The 20,325-nt window shown below is 65.0% G+C and overlaps 1 protein-coding gene across 1 annotated transcript; it reads right to left on the bottom strand.

Moving 5' to 3' along the window:
• Positions 1 to 7,506: 7,506 nt before the first annotated feature.
• On the bottom strand, positions 7,507 to 19,561 carry NTRK1 (neurotrophic receptor tyrosine kinase 1; the record flags this gene model as incomplete). Its single annotated transcript, XM_082496109.1, has 17 exons — positions 7,507 to 7,692; positions 8,481 to 8,639; positions 9,169 to 9,421; positions 11,246 to 11,418; positions 11,815 to 11,945; positions 12,064 to 12,210; positions 13,630 to 13,732; positions 14,007 to 14,065; positions 14,212 to 14,229; positions 14,708 to 15,037; positions 15,133 to 15,259; positions 15,376 to 15,524; positions 15,674 to 15,828; positions 16,131 to 16,199; positions 16,648 to 16,719; positions 16,908 to 16,982; positions 19,377 to 19,561. 17 exons carry the CDS (start codon positions 19,559 to 19,561, stop codon positions 7,507 to 7,509), a joined length of 2,391 nt encoding a protein of 796 aa, XP_082352235.1.
• Between the last annotated feature and the right edge of the window lie 764 nt (positions 19,562 to 20,325).

The raw sequence follows: 20,325 nt of genomic DNA, 5'->3' as shown, positions 1-20,325 counted from the left end.
ATTGTCTTTGCTTGGATCCGCCGGCGGCTTCTTGCTCAACCCAGAAGAGGGTTCGGCTTTGCCGGGGCGGTTCTGGGATCGCCGCCAGATTTAGGGGGCCGGGAAGGGGGTGGGGAGGGCCCTCTCTCTGTCCTTCCCCCCCCCTCCCCAATCCTACGGGGCCGTGTTTACCGGGACGCGCGTTTTGGGGCTGAACACCCACGTGCCGCGGGAGGAAACAGAGGTTTCCTGGTGGGCACAGCTGGATTTATCACCGCTTCCGCGCCGCTCCGGCTATGGGACACCCCAAAGGTGTTCAGCCCCCCCCCCCCCCCCCCCCTCCATCCCCCCCCGAGTCTGTGTGTCCGTCCGTCCATCCCACACTTTCCCCCCCTCGCTGGGGCCCGTGCTGCGGTTTGGGGGGGCGGAGGGAGAGCGCGAATTCCCCCCCCCCTCTCCCCCTATCTTGTCCCGAACCGGTCAGTTTTGGGTGGGAAAAAAAAAAATATTAGTGGGGAAAAAAAAAAAAAACACATTTAATGGGAAAAAAAAAACATTTAGTGGGAAAAAAAAACATTTAGTGGGAAAAAAAAAACTTTTAGTGGGAAAAAAAAACATTTAGTGGGAAAAAAAAACCATTTAGTGGGAAAAAAAAAACATTTAGTGGGAAAAAAAAGACATTTAGTGGGAAAAAAAAAACATTTAGTGGGAAAAAAAAACATTTAGTGGGAAAAAAAAAACTTTTAGTGGGAAAAAAAAAACATTTAGTGGGAAAAAAAAAAACATTTAGTGGGAAAAAAAAGACATTTAGTGGGAAAAAAAAAACATTTAGTGGGAAAAAAAAACTTTTAGTGGGAAAAAAAAGACATTTAGTGGGAAAAAAAAAAAAACATTTAGTGGGAAAAAAAAAAACATTTAGTGGGAAAAAAAAAAAAAAACCCAAAACATTTAGTGGGAAATTTTCCCTGTTTCCCTTTGGATCTGGGGGGGGGGTGTGGAAGAGAGAGCCGTGGGGACCACCCCCTCCACACCCCCCCCCCCCCAGCCCTCCCCATGGCCCCAGCACCGGCCCCATACAGGAATTATTTGGGGGGGGGGGGGAAGATCCGGGGGGGGGGTCCCAGTGCTGCCGCGAACAGCAGGAAAAGAGAGGAGTCATCAAAACGCGCCAGTGGGCCCCTCCTTGGGGGGCCCAGCCGTGGGGAAGGGCCCCCCCCACCCCCACCCCAAAGTTGCCATAGCGGTGAGGAGACCCCCCCCCAAACAACCGGCGCTCCCCCCCCCCCATGGATGCCCCCCGAGCACCCCCCCGGGCGGGATGCGGAGCATCACCCAGCGGCGATGGGGCCTAAAAATAGGGGGGGGGGGCACACACACACACGATGCGGTTTTGGGGGGGGGTCCCCCCCGTCCCCCCCTATTCCCCCCCCCCCAGGAGCCACTATCTCTGCCCCAACGCTTCCTCCGGCGCAGCCCATGGGGCTGACGCGTTTCCTCCGGGGGGGGGGGGGGGGGGTTCCGCGGACCCACAGGGATGGGGTGAGGGTGATGATGATGATGATGATGGGGGGGGGAATGGTGAGGGTGAAGGTCAGGGTCAGCACCGGGGTCACCTCGGGGTGTCGCAGCACCGTCCCACGCCCCAGCCGCTGTCACCGCGCCGCCCTCACCCCGCCACCGGCGTCCCCTCCCCTCGGCACCCCCGGCGTCCCCAAACCCCCCCGTGAGGGCGTTGGGGACCTTTATCCCCCCCATGTGCCCCCCCAGGCCGTGGGGTGGCCCAGGCTGGGGAGGGTGGCTCTCACCTGGCCGGGGGCCGCGGTGGCCAGTAGGGTCCGGGCTACGATGGCCCCACGCGGGGCTGACCTTGGCCGGTGGGTTCGGCCACCAACCGGGCCGGCGCAGAGCGGCCGTCGGAAACGGAGGGAGGGCCGGAGCCGCTTTCAGGAAGTTTGGACGCGGAGACGACTACGGAAAAGGGAAAAAAAAAAAAAAAAATAATAATAATAAAAAAAAATTTTTTTTTTCTTTTTTTTTGGTTTTTTTTTTTTTTTTCTTTTCCTTTTCCGGCCAGAAAACAGCGGGTTTTGGAATACCGCCGCGGCCGGAGCCGCTCGCCCACGGCGCTGGGTGGGGAAAGGGGTCCGCGGGGACATCCCGGAGCGGCTCCTCAGCCAGTTCCCGGTGTCGGAGTGTGGGGGGGGGTCCCCATCCCCCGGGAGGGAGGGGGGAGGGGGGAGCTCTGCAGGGATCCCCGACCCCCTTGGCAGTGGGGCCAGCCCTGTCCGCCCCACGGCCGGTGACGGCGGGAATCTGCGCGGGAGCGGATGGGGAACGTGGCAGCGCCGAGGGCAGTGGAGCTCCGTGCCCGTCTCCGGCTTCTCCTCCCCACCCGGCGCGGGCACCCATGGGTGCAGGATATGATCCGGGGTGTCCCGCAGGGCCGGGGGGGAGCAGACGGCGGAGGGGATGGAGGGGGTCGTTGGCTTAATAGGAGCATTTGGTGGCAGCACAGAGCAGAGCCGGTGCCCGGTGTCCGGCATCCCGGGCACACCTCATCCCGGGATCCCCGCGTCCTGGGCACACGTCCTCCCTGCATCCCGGCATCCCGGGCACACTTCATCCCTGCATCCCAGGTAAACCTCCTTCCCTCATCCTGACATCCTCGGTACACATCATCCCCGCATCCCGGAATCCTTGGCACACGCAGTGCCTGCATCCCGGGATCCCAGGCACACATCCTCACCGCATCCCAGCATCCCAGGCATGTCCCAGCGTGTGCCCGCATCCCGGACACACCTCATCCCTGCATCCCGGGTAAACATCACTCCCTTATCCTGAAATCCTGGGCACACATCTTCCCCGCATCCTGTCATCCCAGGTACATGTGGTCCCTGCGCCCCAGGATAACAGGGACGCATCATCCCAGAATCCGGGGGATGCATCATCCCCGCACCCCCGGATCACAGGCGTGGGTCATCCCTGCATCCCCCACATGTCCCATCCCTATATTGTGGGATCCCCGGCCAGGCGTTTCCCCTGCATCCCTACATCCCAGGATCCCCGGCCATCCATCACCCCTATATCCTGGGATCCCTGGCCTTGCATCATCCCCATATCCTGGGACCCTCTGCCATCCATCACCCGATATCTTGGGATCCCCGCTATGTATCACCCCCGTATCCTGGGATCCTCCACCATCCATCATCCCCATATCCTGGGATCTTCTGCCATCCATCATCCCCATATCCTGGGACCCCTGGCCTTCCACTGTCCCTATATCCTGGAATCCTCTGCCATCCATCATTCCCATATCCTGGGATCTTCTGCCATCCGTCATTCCCATATCCTGGGATCCCCGCTATGTATCACCCCTATATCCCGGGATCCCCCGCCATCCATCACCCCGTATCCTGGGATCCTCTGCCTTCTGTCACCCCTATATCCTGGGATCTTCTGCCATGCATCACCCCATATCCTGGAATCCTCTGCCATCCATCACCCCCATATCCTGGGATCTCTGGCCTTGCATCGTCCCTATATCCCGGGATCCCCCGCCATCCATCACCCCCATATCCTGGGATCCTCTGCCTTTTGTCACCCCCATATCCTGGGATCCCCCGCCATCCATCACCCCATATCCTGGAATCCTCTGCCATCCATCACCCCCATATCCTGGGATCTCTGGCCTTGCATCGTCCCTATATCCCGGGATCCCCCGCCATCCATCACCCCCATATCCTGGGATCCTCTGCCTTTTGTCACCCCCATATCCTGGGATCCTCCGCCATCCATCACCCCGTATCCTGGGATCCTCTGCCTTTTGTCACCCCCATATCCTGGGATCCTCCGCCATCCATCACCCCGTATCCTGGGATCCCTGCCATATATCACACCTACTAACCTCCATCCCGCGCTCCCGGCCATATATCCCACGTACATCCCCGGCATCCCCAACCACCTCTCCTCCCCATCCCGGGACCACCCCCCCCCACCAGCCGGGTGGCTCAGCACCATGTGTGTGTGTGTCCCCCCTCCCCAATCCCCCCCCCCCCAGCTCCCGGCACTCACACATACATTAGCCGACCTCAACCCATGTCAAGGCGCCGTTAATTGCCTCTCCTCGTTACAGTAATAGCTCTAATCACTCATAACGATTTTCATGTCCCAGGGTGGCTCAGCTGCCCCCCCCACCCCCCCCACCCCCCCAATCCCGGGGTTCCATTAGGATCAAGCCCACCTACAAGCGGAGAGGAGGAGGGGGTCCGCTGCGGCCACCCCGAAACGGCGTTTCCCGGCGCGGGGTTGGGCACCAAAAGGGGGGGGAGGGGGGGGGGCTGTGGGTGCGGAGGGGTCCCAGGCTGGGGAAAAACTGGGGACATCGGGAGTTGGGGACCCGGTGTGGAAGTGACCCGGTGTGGGCTTTTGGGGGGGACACACGGACACCCCCCAGGAGCAGAGCCAGTCAGGGTGCGAGCCGGTGGGACCCCCGCCCCCCCCCCAGCGCAGGATGCGGCCGTGGACCACCGGTGGCTCTTTACATCTACGTTGATCGGAAGAGGCAGAATGAGGTCCAGGACCCCTCAACCCCTCATTAACCCTCGTTAGCGGGACCAGGCCGCGGGGCCGCTGGGGCGGGCAACTTCGGCGGCCAACGGAGCCGTTAATTACCTCATCGCCAGAGTCCATTACCGCTCCCCCCGGAGCGGGTGAAATGGAGAAACTGCGGCGGGAGGAGGATTGAGGGATGGGGGGATAAAATCAATCAGAGCTGAACCCTTCAGGGAGAGGGGCTGAGGTTGAGGTTGGGGGGGGGGGGGGTTAACCCTTCCCTGAGCCATCCAAAAGGGGAAACTGAGGCACAGCCACCCCGGAGTGGTGGGGGGTGTGTGTGGAGGGGGGAAACTGAGGCACAGCCACCCCGGAGTGGTGGGGGGGGTGTGTGGAGGGGGGAAACTGAGGCACAGCCACCCCGGAGTGGTGGGGGGTGTGTGTGTGTGGGGGGAAACTGAGGCACGGCTCCCTGCTCGGAGGGATGGGGGGGGGTCACTGCAGCGCACGGTCCCTTTTCGGGGCGTTGGTCTGCGGCAATCTGCGGCGCGGGGCTGGAAAAGCTCAAGGTTGTAATCTTGTTCCTTCCTCAAATTAGATAAGAAGGGGGGGGAGGGAGGGGGGGGGAAAGGCCATAAATCAGCGCCGGCAGCGATTAGAGAGACCCCAAGGAAGCAGGTTGGGGGGGGGGGGGACGGGGACTCTGCCGGCCGGGTTGAGCTCGAGCGGGGTCGGATCCTGCCCACCCCAGTTCCCCGCATCCCGAACTGGACCCTCGGCAAAGATTTGGGACCAGACGGAAGGAGCGGAGCCCCGAGCTGGGGGCTGGATCCGGCCCTACGGCGGGATTCGGGGATGGATTACAAACCGGGAGCCGTGGGACGCTGGGGACGGCTCCGGTTTCCTCCGGCTCTCATTTTGCCGGCGTCCGGCTTCGGTCACCCGCGCCGGCCCCGAGCCCCATCGTCACCCACCCCGCGGCCCCCTGGGCCGCTCCCGCCACGCGCCGTGCCTCAGTTTCCCCACCCCCCCCATCGCGCGCCCCCGCTTTCCTCCTGCTTATCTGGGGTCACGGTGGGTAACAAAGGAGCTGCCAGGGCCCTGCCTGCGCTGCCTAATTAGCCAGATGAAATCAATTCAGCTCCATTACGGTCAGATCCAGGTCTCGACCATTACCAAGGCGGCCGGAGAGGCCGGGGAAGGATGATGAAGTGGACGCTGCAGGGCATGCGATAACCCCCTCGGCTCCCGTGACGGGACGCGGGGAAGGGAGGGCTTCGCCCTTTGGGGGGAGGTGGGGTGGGTGGGGAGGCGGCTTTGTGTCGCGAAGTCCCAAATCCGCCCTGGACCCCTTGGCGAGGGGAGTCAGGCATCCGGGCAGGGGGATGGCGTGAGCATCCCTTAGGGGGGGGACGCCCAAGGTGGTCCCCGTGGCGCAGCCAAAATGTCCCTCTCTGGGATGGGGATGGGGACATTGGGCCTGCATCCCGGGCAGGCATCATCCCTGCATCCCGGGATCCTGGGCACACATCCTCCCTGCATCTCTGCATCCCGGGATCCTGGGCACACATCATCCCTGCATCCCGGGATCTTGGGTACCCATCCTCCCTGCATCCCGGGGGGATCCTGGGCACACATCATCCCTGCATCTCTGCATCCCGGGATCCTGGGCACACATCATCCCTACATCCTGGGCAGGCATCACCCCTGCATCCTGGGATCCTGGGTACCCATCATCCCTGCATCCCAGGATCCTGGGCACACATCATCCCTGCATCTCCACATCCCAGGATCCTGGGCACACATCATCCCTGCATCTCCACATCCCAGGATCCTGGGTACCCAGCCTCCCTGAATCTCTGCATCCCGGGATCCTGGGTACCCATCCTCCCTGCATCCCGGGATCCTGGGCACACATCATCCCTGCATCTCCACATCCCAGGATCCTGGGTACCCATCCTCCCTGCATCTCTGCATTCCGGGATCCTGGGCACACATCATCCCTACATCCTGGGCAGGCATCACCCCTGCATCCTGGGATCCTGGGCACCCATCCTCCCTGCATCCCTGCATCCCAGACACGTGTCATCCCTGCATCCCAGGATCCTGGGCACGCATCACCCCTGCATCCCGAGTATGCATCATCCCTGCATCCCAGGCACACACCATCCCTGCATCCCGGGATCCTGGGCACCCATCATCCCTGCATCCCTGAATCCCACACACTCTTCATCCCTGCATCCCGGGATCCTGGGTACCCATCATTCCCCCATTCCAGCTTCCCCAGGGCAGCGCATCCCCTCCAGCTCCTCTTCCCCAGCCAGAGCCTCCCACCTCCAAAGTGGCTCTTTTTCTCCCCAAAAGCCCTCCATCCCGCCCCGTGCCCGGCGGACACCCCGGAGCAGAGCGAGGGGGGGGGGGTGGGGGTGGGGGAAAAGAGATGGATTATTTTATTATCGACCAGTTTCACGCGCGCGGGGCTGTCCCCACCGGCCGGGGACCAAGAAGGGGGACGAAGGAGCAGCCAAGCCATGGGGTGCCCCCAACTCCCCCAGGAGAGCCGACCCCCCCCCCCCCCCCCATCCCGCTGCTTCCTGCACCGCCACGGACCCGGTGCTGGAGGGGGGGGGGGGGCTCTCTCAGCTCTGTTTCCCCCCCCACCTCCGGGGTCAAACCCACGTCAGCCCCACATCTCCACCCCGGCAGGGCAGGGAGATGCCAAGGAAATGGGTGGCATAGCCACAACCCCGAGGGGCACAGCCTAAAGGGGGTCCCCCCAACCCTACAACCCCACCCCACCCCCACCCCAGCTGGAATTTTCCACTATAAATAAGGTTTCAGCCCTCTCCCCCCATCAAATCCGGTGGGGCTCCGTTGGGTGGGGGGTGGAAAGCCGTACCCCCTCAGGCAGCGGGGAGGATTTGGGGGGGGGAGATCAGTGGGGAGCAAAGGGGGGGGGGTGGGGGGTGTCTCAGCTCAGCCCAGGATGTCCAGGTAGACCGGGGGGGTCTTGACGAGGGCCTGGAGGCGGTTGTGGATCTCCTTGATGGGTCGGCGCTGCTGCGGTTCCCGCTGCCAACAGCTCTGCATGACGGCGTAGACCTCGGAGGGACACGTGCGAGGACGCTCCAGCTCCCGCCCTTGCGTGATGCACTCGATGGCCTGCGGGAACCGGGGGCGGAGATGGAATAATCCCCCACACACACACACCCCCACGCAACCTCCGTTGGGTACTCCCATGGAGGGATTCCGCCATCATCTTCATCCCCACCTTCCCTCTTCATCCCCACCTTCCCTCTTCATCCCCACCTTCCCTCTTCATCCCCACCTTCCCTCTTCATCCCCACCTTCCCTCTTCATCCCCACCTTCCCTCTTCATCCCCACCTTCCCTCTTCATCCCCACCTTCCCTCTTCATCCCCACCTTCCCTCTTCATCCCCACCTTCCCTCTTCATCCCCACCTTCCCTCTTCATCCCCACCTTCCCTCTTCATCCCCACCTTCCTTCTTCATCCCCACCTTCCCCATCCCCACCTTCCCTCTTCATCCCCACCTTCCCTCTTCATCCCCACCTTCCCTCTTCATCCCCACCTTCCCTCTTCATCCCCACCTTCCCTCTTCATCCCCACCTTCCCTCTTCATCCCCACCTTCCCTCTTCATCCCCACCTTCCCTCTTCATCCCCACCTTCCCTCTTCATCCCCACCTTCCCTCTTCATCCCCACCTTCCTTCTTCATCCCCACCTTCCCCATCCCCACCTTCCCTCTTCATCCCCACCTTCCCTCTTCATCCCCACCTTCCCTCTTCATCCCCACCTTCCCTCTTCATCCCCACCTTCCTTCTTCATCCCCACCTTCCCCATCCCCACCTTCCCCATCCCCACCTTCCCCATCCCCACCTTCCTTCTTCATCCCCACCTTCCCCATCCCCGCCTTCCCCCTCCTCGCTCACCTCCGTGTTGGAGAGTTGGTACCAGGGCTGCTTCCCGTAGGTGAAGATCTCCCACAGCACCACGCCGAAGCTCCAGATATCGCTCTCGGTGGTGAATTTACGGTAGAGGATGCTCTCGGGAGGCATCCATCGGATGGGCAGCATGGTCCTGCCCCCCACCTACCCACAGCGGGGCCGTCAGCGGGGCAGGAACCCCACCACCACCACCACCACCACCACCCACCACCACCACCCACCACCCACCACCCACCACCACCACCACCCACCACCACCACCACCCACCACCACCACCACCCACCACCCACCACCCACCACCCACCACCATTTATCCTCCCGACCCCAACTCCACTGGTCAAACATGTCTCGGATGGGACATAAAGGATTTTTTCACGCTGAGGGTGGTGAGATGGCACTGGGGAGACACTGGGGAGACAGTGTTGGCCCCTGGAAATATTCACCGTCAATTCGGACCGGGCTCAGACCGACCTCATCTCGCCGGAGATGTCCCTTCCCGCCCCAACCCGTTCCTCGATTCAACGCTTAAATACGGATGGCGAGGGATTTGGGGGGGGGGGGGGGGGGAGGGGGGAGGAGGTTGAGGGGTTGGAAGGAGGAGTGCGGCAGCAAAGAGGAAAAAATTAAGCCCCAGCCCAGGGCGGAGCTGGAAGGGGCTCAGCGCCGCGCTCACCCGGTAATAATCGGTGCTGTAGATGTCGCGGGACATGCCGAAATCGCCGATTTTCACCACCAGGTCGTGGCCCACCAAACAGTTACGGGTGGCCAAGTCGCGGTGGACGAAGTGGAGGGAGGCGAGGTAGACCATGCCCGAGGCGATCTGCGTGGCGATCTGCAGCATGTGGCTCAGCGTCAGCTGCCCGCGGGGTTGGCCCTGGCCCCGTCCCCGTCCCTGCTCCAGGATCTTGGCGTCGGGGCCGTGGGACCTGCCGGGGGGGGGGGAAGGATGCTCGGAGAGGGGGGACGCGGCAGCGGGGGGAGGCGCGCACGCGTGTGCGTGCACCTGGGTATGGGGGTGGAGGGAGGGGAAGGGATGCGCACACGCGTGTCAAGAAGGACGTGTGTGCTGGGGAAGGGTGCGCACACGTGTGTGTCATGGAAGGGTGTGCATGTGTGTGCGCGTCGTGGAAGGGGGTGCACATGTGTGTGCCAGGGAAGGGTGTGCACACGTGTGTGCGCGTCGTGGAAGGGTGTGCATGTGTGTGCGTGTCATGGAAGGGGGTGCACATGTGTGTGCCAGGGAAGGGTGTGCACACGTGTGTGCGCGTCGTGGAAGGGTGTGCATGTGTGTGCATGTCGTGGAAGGGGGTGCACACATGTGTGTGTGCGCCATGGAAGGGTGTGCACACGTGTGTGCCATGGAAGGGGGTGCACACGTGTGCGTGTGTGCCATGGAAGGGGGTGCACGTGTGTGTGTGTGCCATGGAAGGGGGTGCACACGTGTGCGTGTGTGCCATGGAAGGGGGTGCACACGTGTGTGCGCGTCGTGGAAGAGGGTGCACACGTGTGTGTGTGCCATGGAAGGGGGTGCACACGTGTGTGCCAGGGAAGGGTGTGCACGTGTCTGTGTGTGCCAGGGAAGGGTGCGCACATGTGTGTGCGTGCCATGGAAGAGGGTGCACACGTGTGTGTGTGCCTTGGAAGGGTGTGCACGTGTGTGCATGCCATGGGAGAGGGTGCACATGTGTGTGTGTGTCATGGAAGGGTGCGCACATGTGTGCTTGTGTGCCATGGAAGGGTGTGCATGTGTGTGCCAGGGAAGGGTGTGCACGTGTTTGCGTGTGTGCCATGGAAGGGGGTGCACGTGTGTGTGTGCGCCATGGAAGGGTGCGCACACGTGTGCGTGCCGGGGAAGGATGGCACACGCGTGTGCATGCACACAGGGGAAACGCACACACACGTGTGCACACGCACCGGGGGAAGGTGTGCACAGGCGTGTAAGCGCCCAGGAGAACGGTGTGCACGCATGCCAGGGGAGGGCGCACACGTATGTGCCCACATGGCGGGGAAGCGTGTACACGTGTGCGCGTGCACACAGGGGAAGGGCGCACACGCGTGCACGCACACACATGTGTGCATCCTTCCACGGGGAAAAACCTACACCTGCATCTACGGAGCTCCCACGTGTGCGCGCCCATCCGGGCAGGTCCTACACACGCGTGTGCGCTCGCACGCCTGGCACATCGCACATGGGGGGGGCGGGAGGAGCGTCCAGCGTGACTGCGGCCGCCTCCGGCCGCTCAGAGCTTTGCTGCCGAGCGCGGCTGACAGCCCTGAGCCCTGGGGGGGGGGACGGACCTGGACCACCCCCACCCACACACACACACACACACACACGGAGAGGACACACACACGCGCACTGCTCGGCAAAACCATTAATGCCAACTCCCCTAACGATAATCGGAAAAGCCACGTCTCCCAGCTGGCGGCGCGGCCGCGAAAGCGCTGCATCTGGCAGCGGCCCCCCCCGTCCCCCTGTCCGTCCTTCCTCCCCCCCCCCCCCGTCTAGCAGCAATACCTGGGGGGGCAATCGAAAAGTCTCTGCTTATTCCAGCTGATGGCCAATCTCTCTCTATTTAAGCCTCTCAGACAGCTAATCTAATCAATATTGCAAGGAGGGCTGCATTAGCGGGGAGCGGGCGGCTGCGCTGATGGAGAGGGAGATGGTGGAAGGGGGGAGGACCGACACGATAGGAGGGGGTCTTGAGTCCCATCCGTCTCATTTTTCCCCCCCCCAAAATACCCCCCACCTGAGGAAGCGGTTGAGGTCGCCGTGCTTCATGTACTCGAAGACCATGATGAGGGGTTGGCCCTCGGTGCAGACGCCGTAAAACTTAACGATGTGTTCGTGCTGCAGCACCGTCAGCAGCTCCGCTTCCCGTTGGAAATCCGAACGGGCGCTTTCCGTCGCCTCCTTCAGCGCCTGGCGGGGATACAGCGTCAAAACCCACTCCCACCACCACCACCATCACAAAACAACCCCCATCACCACCACCGGCACTGTCCCCCCTCTTCCTCACCTTCACCGCCACCCAAACGGGCGCTTTCCATCACCTCCTTCAGCGCCTGGTGGGGATACGGCATCAAAACCACCCCCCCCCCACCACCACCACCACCACAAAACAACCCCCATCACCACCACCGTCCCCGTCCCCCCTCTTCCTCACCTTCACCGCCACCCAAACGGGCGCTTTCCATCACCTCCTTCAGCGCCTGGTGGGGATACGGCATCAAAACCCACCCCCCCACCACCACCACCACCCACCATCACAAAACAACCCCCATCACCACCACCGGCACTGTCCCCCCTCTTCCTCACCTTCACCGCCACCAGCATCTTCTCCTGCTCCGGGAGGAGGTTGTAACACTCGGCCAAGAAAACCTTCCCGAAAGCGCCTTCGCCCAACTCCCACTTGAGAACGATGTCCCGTCGTTGCACGTGGTGGACGCCTACGGGGAATCCCACCCATGGGTGTCCCCATCCCACCACCACCACCACCACCACCACCGCCGCCGCCACCAAGGATGGGTGCGGGGGAGGATGTCTTCGGGCACCCCCGGCACTTACAGGCGTCGCAGAAATATTGGGGGTTCTCGATGAAATTGCTCTTCAGTCCTTCCAGTTTGCTCTCGGCCGAGGAGGGGGGGCTGCTCCCCAAATTCATGAAGTGTAGGGACATGGCCAAATCGTCCTCTTGGGCCAGCACCGCCGAGCCTTACGGGGACGAGGCCAAGGCCATCGGGGAGGTGTGGGGTCCCACAGCCCCCCCCCCCCCCCCTCTCTCCAAGGCAGTGCGGGCAGTGCCAGGATCTGCCGAGCATCCCCCCCCCCCCCCCCTCCCCGGCCCCCGGGGGCCCCGCAGCCCGATCAAACCCATTTAGAGGCTGAATCCATTCCAGGAGTGAATTAGCAGCTGCTGCCCGCGCTGCCGGGGGGGGGGACCCGCACCCCTCCACGGCCCCCCTTCACGGTTCTCACCCACAGTCCCCATCCCTCGTCCCCATCTGTGGTTCCCCCTCCATCATCCCCTCCATCGTCCCCATCCACAGTTCTCACCCATGGTACCCCATCCATGGTACCCCTCCATTGGTCCCCCATCCACGGTCCCCATCCGTCGTCCCCACCCACTGTCCTCATCCATGGTCCCCCTCCATGGTTCCCCACCCACGGTCTCCCATCCATGGTTCCCCATCCATGGTTCCCCATTCACCATCCCTCTCCATGGTCCCCCTCCATGGTCCCCCATCCATGGTCCCCCATCCATGGTCCCCCTCCACAGTTCCCACCCACTGACCCCATCCACAGTCCTCCTCCACGGTGCCCATCCATCATCCCCCATCCACAGTTCCCACCCACTTTCCCCATCCACGGTCCCCCTCCACCGTCCCCCTCCACGGTTCTCACCCACAGTCCCCATCCCTCATCCCCATCCGTGGTCCCCCTCCATCATCCCCTCCACAGTCCCCCTCCATCGTCCCCATCCACAGTTCTCACCCATGGTTCCCCATCCATGGTACCCCTCCGTTGGTCCCCATCCGTCGTCCCCCATCCACAGTCCCCATCCGTCGTCCCCCATCCATGGTCCCCCTCCATGGTTCCCACCCACGGTCTCCCATCCATGGTTCCCCATCCATGGTCCCCCTCCATGGTTCCCACCCACTGTCCCCATCCACAGTCCTCCACCATCCCCATCCATGGTCCCCCTCCACCGTCCCCATCCATGGTCCCCCTCCACCGTCCCCATCCATGGTCCCCCTCCACCATCCCCATCCATGGTCCCCCTCCACCATCCCCATCCATGGTCCCCCTCCACCATCCCCATCCATGGTCCCCCTCCACCGTCCCCATCCATGGTCCCCCTCCACCGTCCCTCATCCACAGTCCCTCATCCAACAGTTCTCACCCACAGTCCCCCTCCATCGTCCCCGTCAACGTTGCCCACCCACGGTCCCCCATCCACCATCCCCCTCCACGGTCCCCCTCCCCACAGCCGTGTCCCACCCCAGGTACCCGACACAGCCCCGTTCCACCCCACGGAGGTGGGAACCGGGCTGTCCCCGTGCCGTGGCTCAAATCCCCGGTGGCACCGGGCGAGTTGGGGGGGGGGGTGGGGGGGAGACGGGACACACTCACGGTTAATGCCAAACTTGGACCGGCGCCCGCACTTGCTGAGCACGAGGAGCATGACGGAGAGGAAGAGACAGGCGAACACGGCCAAGGCCACGGCCACCGAGACCTGGGGACGGTGGGGACAGTTGGGGTCCCTCCGGGTCCCTTCTCGCAGCCCTCGGGGCTCGGAGGGGGGGGGGGTGGGGAGGGCTGAGGTGGCCACAAGCCCCAGGAGGTGCCACAGGGGAAACTGAGGCACCGAGCCCGCCCTTCATCCCCATCCCACGTCCCCGCTCCCATTTGGCTCTGGTTTGGCTCTCCCCTCGGGATTTGTCCCACCCTCCCGCGGGCGTCCTGATCCCCCCCCCCAGCCCCAAACCGTGGGGTGTCCGTCCCCTCACCCCGAACGTGTGCTCATCCGTCGTCTCCACGGGCCCCTCCAGAGAGCTGTTCCCGGTGCCTGGGGCAGGGAGGTGGGCGCAGGGTGAGCGTGGGGCAGTGGAGGGGGGGTCCCCATCCCCTGGGGGGGGGGGGGAGGGGGGGGGGAGCCAGGATTAGCCCCAGTGGAGGGGCGGTTTGGGGGCGGGTGGAATGGGGGGTACTCACCCAGCGGAGAGAGGGACACTGGTGCGGCCCCGAAGGGGGGAGAGAAAGGAGAAAGGGTGGTTATTCCACAGGTGAGGGCCCCCCCACACCACCCCGGGGGAAACTGAGGCACGTCTGGGGGAAACTGAGGCACGTCGGGGGGAACGGAGGCACGTCGGGGGGAACGGAGGCACGTCGGGGGGAACGGAGGCACGTCGGGGGGGGAGACCGAGGCACATCTGGGGGGACTGAGGCACATCTGGGGGGACTGAGGCACATCTGGGGGAGACTGAGGCTGACACGTCGGGGGGGGGGGGGGAAACTGAGGCACGCCGATGCTTGCTGGGAGCCACAGGGCAGAGCCAGACACAGCCCATTTTCCACACCGACGCAAGGCGAGACGCGGCGCAGCTCCTCCACTGAGCTCCGCAGAGGGGGACATCCTTCCCCCCCCCCCACCACCACCCCCTCGCTCAAACCCCATCACCACCTCTTCCCGATGTTTACCGGTACCTACCGGGAATGGGTTCCTCGGGGCTAAAGCTGAAAGGATTTTCCATGAAACGCCCGTGGATGCTGCGGGAGGCGGTACCCAGAGGGTTCCGGACCAGGAGGGTGTAGTTGCCGTTGTTGACGTGGGTGGGTCGGTTGAGTTGGAGGCAGCCGTGGAGGACGGTGGAGTTGTGTTCGTACTCCACGATGCGGGTGTGGATGTAGGGACCCTCCGGCAGAGCCGTGCCGTTGAAAAGCCAGCGGACGCTGGGCGCCGGGTTGCCGTCCACCGAGAAAGGGATGCACCAGAAGTGCTGGGGGATGGCTTCGTGCAGGAGCAGGATGACTGGGGGAACTGGTTGAGAAGACAAAGGCGGGTGGGTTGCCGAGTGGGACCCCCCCCTCTACCGGGACACCCCCCTCTTCACCGGTCCCTTCTGGGCTGCTCACAGGTGACGTTCAGCATCACGCTGTCCTCTGCCGTCCCCGCCACGTTCTCCGCCCGACACGTCAGGTCTTTGTGGTTGAGGTTGGAGGAGACGTTGTTGATCTCCAGGACGATCTCCCAGTCCGAGAGCTGCGGGGATCACCGGGACGGGGTGAACAAGGAGCAACCCCCCAGCACTGGGCCATCCCCGTCCCCCCCGCGGGGACGCTGCGGTGGGCACGGTGCTGGCGGGAAGGTCGCCTTGCCTTGGTGACGACGGGCAGCTCGGGTCCCACCTCGGGCAGCACCCATTCCCCGGTGGCCGGCGGCTCGGCGGCGATGTGGCAGGTGAGGTTGACGCTGTCCCCTTGGCGCAGCACCGCCTCGGGGGGCTCGATGCGGACGCTGGGGGGGTCTGCCCAAGAGAAGGGGGTGAGCCAAGCCGTGTGTCCGTCCCCACCACCACCACCACATCCCACGCTCTCCCCAGCCAAGCGGCTCAGGAAGAGAAGGGGGGGACGGACACACACAAACCCGGGGTGGGGGTGTCCCCCTGTCACCTACCGCAGGCGCCGAGGGGGTGGCTGCCCAGTGGCACCAGTACGCTGCCCTCCCAGCAGCCCAGCGACTGGTTCCCCAGTTCCACCCGGCTGCCGTTCTGCCAGAGCTGCAGCCAGCGGAGGCCGCAGGAGCAGTTGAAGGGATTTCCCACCAGGATGCTGAGATGGGGACAGGGAAGAGGACAAAAGGGTCCTTGAGGTGGCCGCGGCTCCGGGTCACGCCACCGGCGTATACGTCCCCGGTGGGGTCGGTCAAAGGGGTCACCGGTGTCCCCACTCCTCCCGGCTGCACCGGTGGAGCGACCGGATGCGCCCTGTCCCCGTCCCCCCCGCGTGGGGCCGTCAAAGCCACCATCTCGCTGCGTCCCCAACCCCGTCCCTGCCTCTGCGTCCCCCCACCCGTGGGGTAGGGGGGGGGGGTGTGGGGGGTGGGGGATGCTCCGCACGGACACGGCACTCACAGCTCTTGCAGGGGCAGATGCCGGAAGGTTTTCCAGGACAGGTTGTGCAGCGCGTTGGAGGAGAGATTCCTGCCGGGACAGCCCCCCCCATCAACCACCCCCTCCCACCACAGACACCCCCCTCCCCCCCCCCTCCTCCCCCCATCCCGCATCACCCCACCTTTGCAAAAGGGCCACCGATGTCACAGCGCCGATGATGTGCCACCCCCCAGGACAGGGTGTCCCCCATCGTGTCCCCCCCCCCCCCACGCTCTGCAGTGTCCCCTCCTGCACAGCCCCCCCCCACCCCCCCCCCCGATCGATGGTTTCCCACTCAGCGGCAAAGCCCCACGTGGTGGGTGTGGATGTGTGTGTGTGTCCCCCCCCCCGGCCAAAGGGACACCATCGATCCTGCCCGGGCGCGGGGACCAGTCACGCTGCGCCAGGGCCGAGCGCCCGCGGGGATGGAGGACCCAAAACTGGTGAAACTGGTGGAGGGAATTTTTTTTTTTTTTTTTTTTTTGGGGGGGATACTCACACATGGCTCAACTTGGGGGTGTCCAGGAAGGCGTCGGCAGAGAGGTGCTGCAGCCCCGAGTTGGAGATGGTGCTGGGGGAGGGAAGGGCTGAGCACCCGCAGTGGGGGGACCCCCCCCCCCTTCCCCTCCTCAATTCCCATCCTGGGAAATCACCCCCCCCACCCTTCGCCTGCCTGCACTGGGATCAAGCTCTGGGGAACCCCCACCACCCCCAGTTTCCCAGTGGGGGGGGGGGACGACCCCACCCCGGGGTGCTCACAGGCTCCGGAGGTCCCGCAGCGTCCTGGTGTCAGCCCGGGTCAACGCCGTCAGCGTCTGCTGGTTCTCGATGACACTGGGAAGGCAAACGAGGGGGGTGTGGGGGGGGTGGGGGGTTCGGGGGAGTAACCCTAGGACCACCCCCCCCCCCCCCATGCCTGGGGCAAAGTGTGGGGTGAGGACCACGGTTCTCCCCCTCCCCGGGCTGTGCCCCGTGGTTGGGGACAGGGACGGAGCCCAGCTGCCCCACTGTGCCTCAGTTTCCCCTGGGTAGAAGGGGAGGGGGGGGGGGTCGGGGGGAGCAGATGGTGATCCCACTGGTGCTGAGTCCCCGTGCGGGGCCGGGGCTGAGCCCACGGTCTCACCCAGAGACCGAATTTGCCGGGTCTCAGCCTCGCTCCCCCGCGGGTCCCCACCTTTCCCGTGATGTGATGGGGGGGCACCGACTGGGTGTGTGTCCGTCCCCCCAATTTTCCCACCGCAGGGGGTGAAGAAAAACCCCTCTGAGAGGGGGTGTGGGGTTTTCCCACCTGCCCCACCCCAGGGGTCTGCTCCCGCCACCCCCAAATTGTCCGGGCTTAATTGGACATCCAGACCCACACCGAGGGGGTTTTGGTCCCACCGACCCCCACCTATGGGGGGTGGGGGGGGTGGGGGGGTCCCTACCGCCACCCCTGTGGACGAGGCTGTGGGGATGGGAGGGAAGAGGGAGGCCGGGGGGGGGGGGGGGGTCTCTCGGGGGACCGCCGTCCCTGCCACCCCCCACCCCCCCCACCCCGCGAACAAAGAGCCGGCAGCACCCCGCGGCGCAGCGTCCCCCGGCACGTGGGGAAACTGAGGCACGGAGACGCGCCGCAACCGGCCCCCCGGCAATGCGGCACAGCCCGGGGAGGCCGCAGGCGTCCTGACGCCCCAGTATCACCCAGCGCCCCCCAGCAACCTCCTCTCCTGGCTCCAGCTCTCCTCTCCCCGCCACGCGTCCCCGGAGCGGGGTGAGCGAGAGCAGAGGAAATCCCCTCCCCCGGCAAATTTGGGGTGCCCCCCCCCCCAGAATACCCTCAGCATCCCACCCCACAGACCCCCGGGCAGGGTGACAGACCCGCTGGGGGGGACACACGACACACCAGGGCTTCCATCCCTCCTTGCACCCTCTGCCCATCCCTCCCACTGGCACCGTTGTGGGAGAGGGTGAAGAGGGGGCGATGCAGCAGGGCCCCCCCCCTCCCCCCCCCATCTTTGCGGCCCCCAACGCCTCCCACCAAGCAGCCCCGCTCCCCACAGCCATCCCAGCCCCATAGCAGATGCAGCCCCACCGCCACGGTCTCATCGCTGCCCCAGCCCAGCCCCATCGCCCCGTCCCAAACTCCATCACGCCCGTCCCCGAGCTCCGTCACCCTCAACCCCACCACCCTCAGCCCCACAGCCCCATCACCGCATCCCTCAGCCCCATCAATTGCCACCTCCATCACCCCCAGACCCATCATCCCCATCCCCGACCTTCATCACCTTCAGCTCCATCACTGCATCCCTCAGCACCTCTGCCTGGTCCCCGAGCTCCATCCTGCCCATCCCCGAGCTCCATCGCCCTGTCCCCCAGCCCTGTCACCGCACCCCTCAGCCCCATCATTGCCACCTCCATCACCTCCAGCCCCATCACTGCATCCCTCAGCCCGTCATCGCCACCTCCATCACCCCCAGCCCTGTCACCGCATCCCTCAGCTGCATCACCGCCAGTCCCTCTCCCTGGTCCTCGAGCTCCATCACCCCCAGCCCCATCATCCCCAGCCCCGTGTCCCCCAGCTCCATCACCCCCAGCCCCATCACTGCATCCCTCAGCTGCATCACCGCCAGTCCCTCTGCCCGGTCCTCGAGCTCCATCATCCCCAGCCCCGTGTCCCCCAGCTCCATCTCCCCCAGCCCCATCATCCCCAGCCCTGTGTCCCCCAGCTCCATCTCCTCCAGCCCCATCATCCCCAGCCCCGCGTCCCCCACCTCCATCACCCCCAGCCCTGTCACCGCATCCCTCAGCTGCATCACCGCCAGTCCCTCTGCCCGGTCCTCGAGCTCCATCATCCCCAGCCCCGTGTCCCCCAGCTCCATCTCCCCCAGCCCCATCATCCCCAGCCCCGTGTCCCCCAGCTCCATCTCCCCCAGCCCCATCATTCCCAGCCCCGTGTCCCCCAGCTCCATCTCCCCCAGCTCCATCTCCTCCAGCTCCATCTCCTCCAGCTCCATCTCCTCCAGCCCCATCTCCTCCAGCCCCATCGGCGCACCCCTCAGCCCCATCACCGCCACCTCCATCACCCCCAGCCCCATCGCCCCCAGCCCCATCGCCCCCCAGCCCCATCACCGCCCCCTCCCTCACCCCCAGCCCCTCCGCCCGCTCCCCCAACTCCATCTCCCTTGAGCTCCGTCACCCCCAACCCCATCACCGCACCCCTCAGCCCCCTCACCCCCCGGCCCCACTCACACGTCGGTGAAACCGCCGGTTCCCAGCAGCCGGGCCAGGCTGCCCACGGTACCGGGCTCCCGGCAGAGCAGGGTACCGGCCCGGGGACAGCGACAGGGCCGGGGACAGGGACCGGCAGCTCCCGGGGCGGGCAGGGGCAGCAGCAGCAGCGCGGCCAGGCAGAGCCGGGCGGGCAGCGGCGGCATCGCGGGGCCGGACCCGGGACAGCTCCCGGTACCGGACCCGGTGCCGCCCTCCCTCGCACTTGCCCGGCGATCCGAGCACGGGGCCGCGCCGGGCTTAAAAGCAAAGCATGGACCGGCCTCCCGGGAGGGGCCGGCGGCTCCCCCCGCCCCGGCACCGCCCCGGCCCCGGAGACCCCCCCCCACCCGGTCGGCGGGCGGGGATGGAGGGGCCGGACCCCCCCCCCCCCCCCCCCTTCCCGCCCGTGACTCACCGGCACTCGGCTCCCGGGAAGCCCCCGGTACGGGGGGATGAGGGGGGCGGTCGGTCACAGCCCTCCCCGGGGCGCCCCGTCGCAGACGGGCACCGAGCAAGGCGTCTGCCTGCGCCCTGCCTGCGCCCTGCCTGCGCCCTGCCTGCACCCTGCCTGTGCCCTGCCTGCTCCCTGCTCCCTGCCTGCGCCCTGCCTAGATCCTGCCTACACCCTACCCAGACCCTGCCTGCTCCCTGCCTGTGCCCTGCCTGCTCCCTGCCTGCACCCTGCTCCCAGCCTAGATCCTGCCTACACCCTACCCAGACCCTGCCTGCACCCTGCCTGCTCCCTGCCTGTGCCCTGCCTGCTCCCCGCCTGCTCTCTGCTCCCAGCCTAGATCCTGCCTACACCCTACCCAGACCCTGCCTGCTCCCTGCCTGTGCCCTGCCTGCGCCCTGCCTGCACCCTGCGACCTGCCTGCGCCCTGTTTGCACCCTGCCTAGATGCTGCCTAAATCCTGCCTAAACCCTACAC

This window comes from Vanellus vanellus, assembly GCF_965231255.1.
Source record: "Vanellus vanellus genome assembly, chromosome: 27".
NCBI classification, from domain to species: domain Eukaryota; kingdom Metazoa; phylum Chordata; class Aves; order Charadriiformes; family Charadriidae; genus Vanellus; species Vanellus vanellus.
Note: the sequence above shows the minus strand (reverse complement) of the source record. Positions and strands in the feature narration are given on the sequence as shown.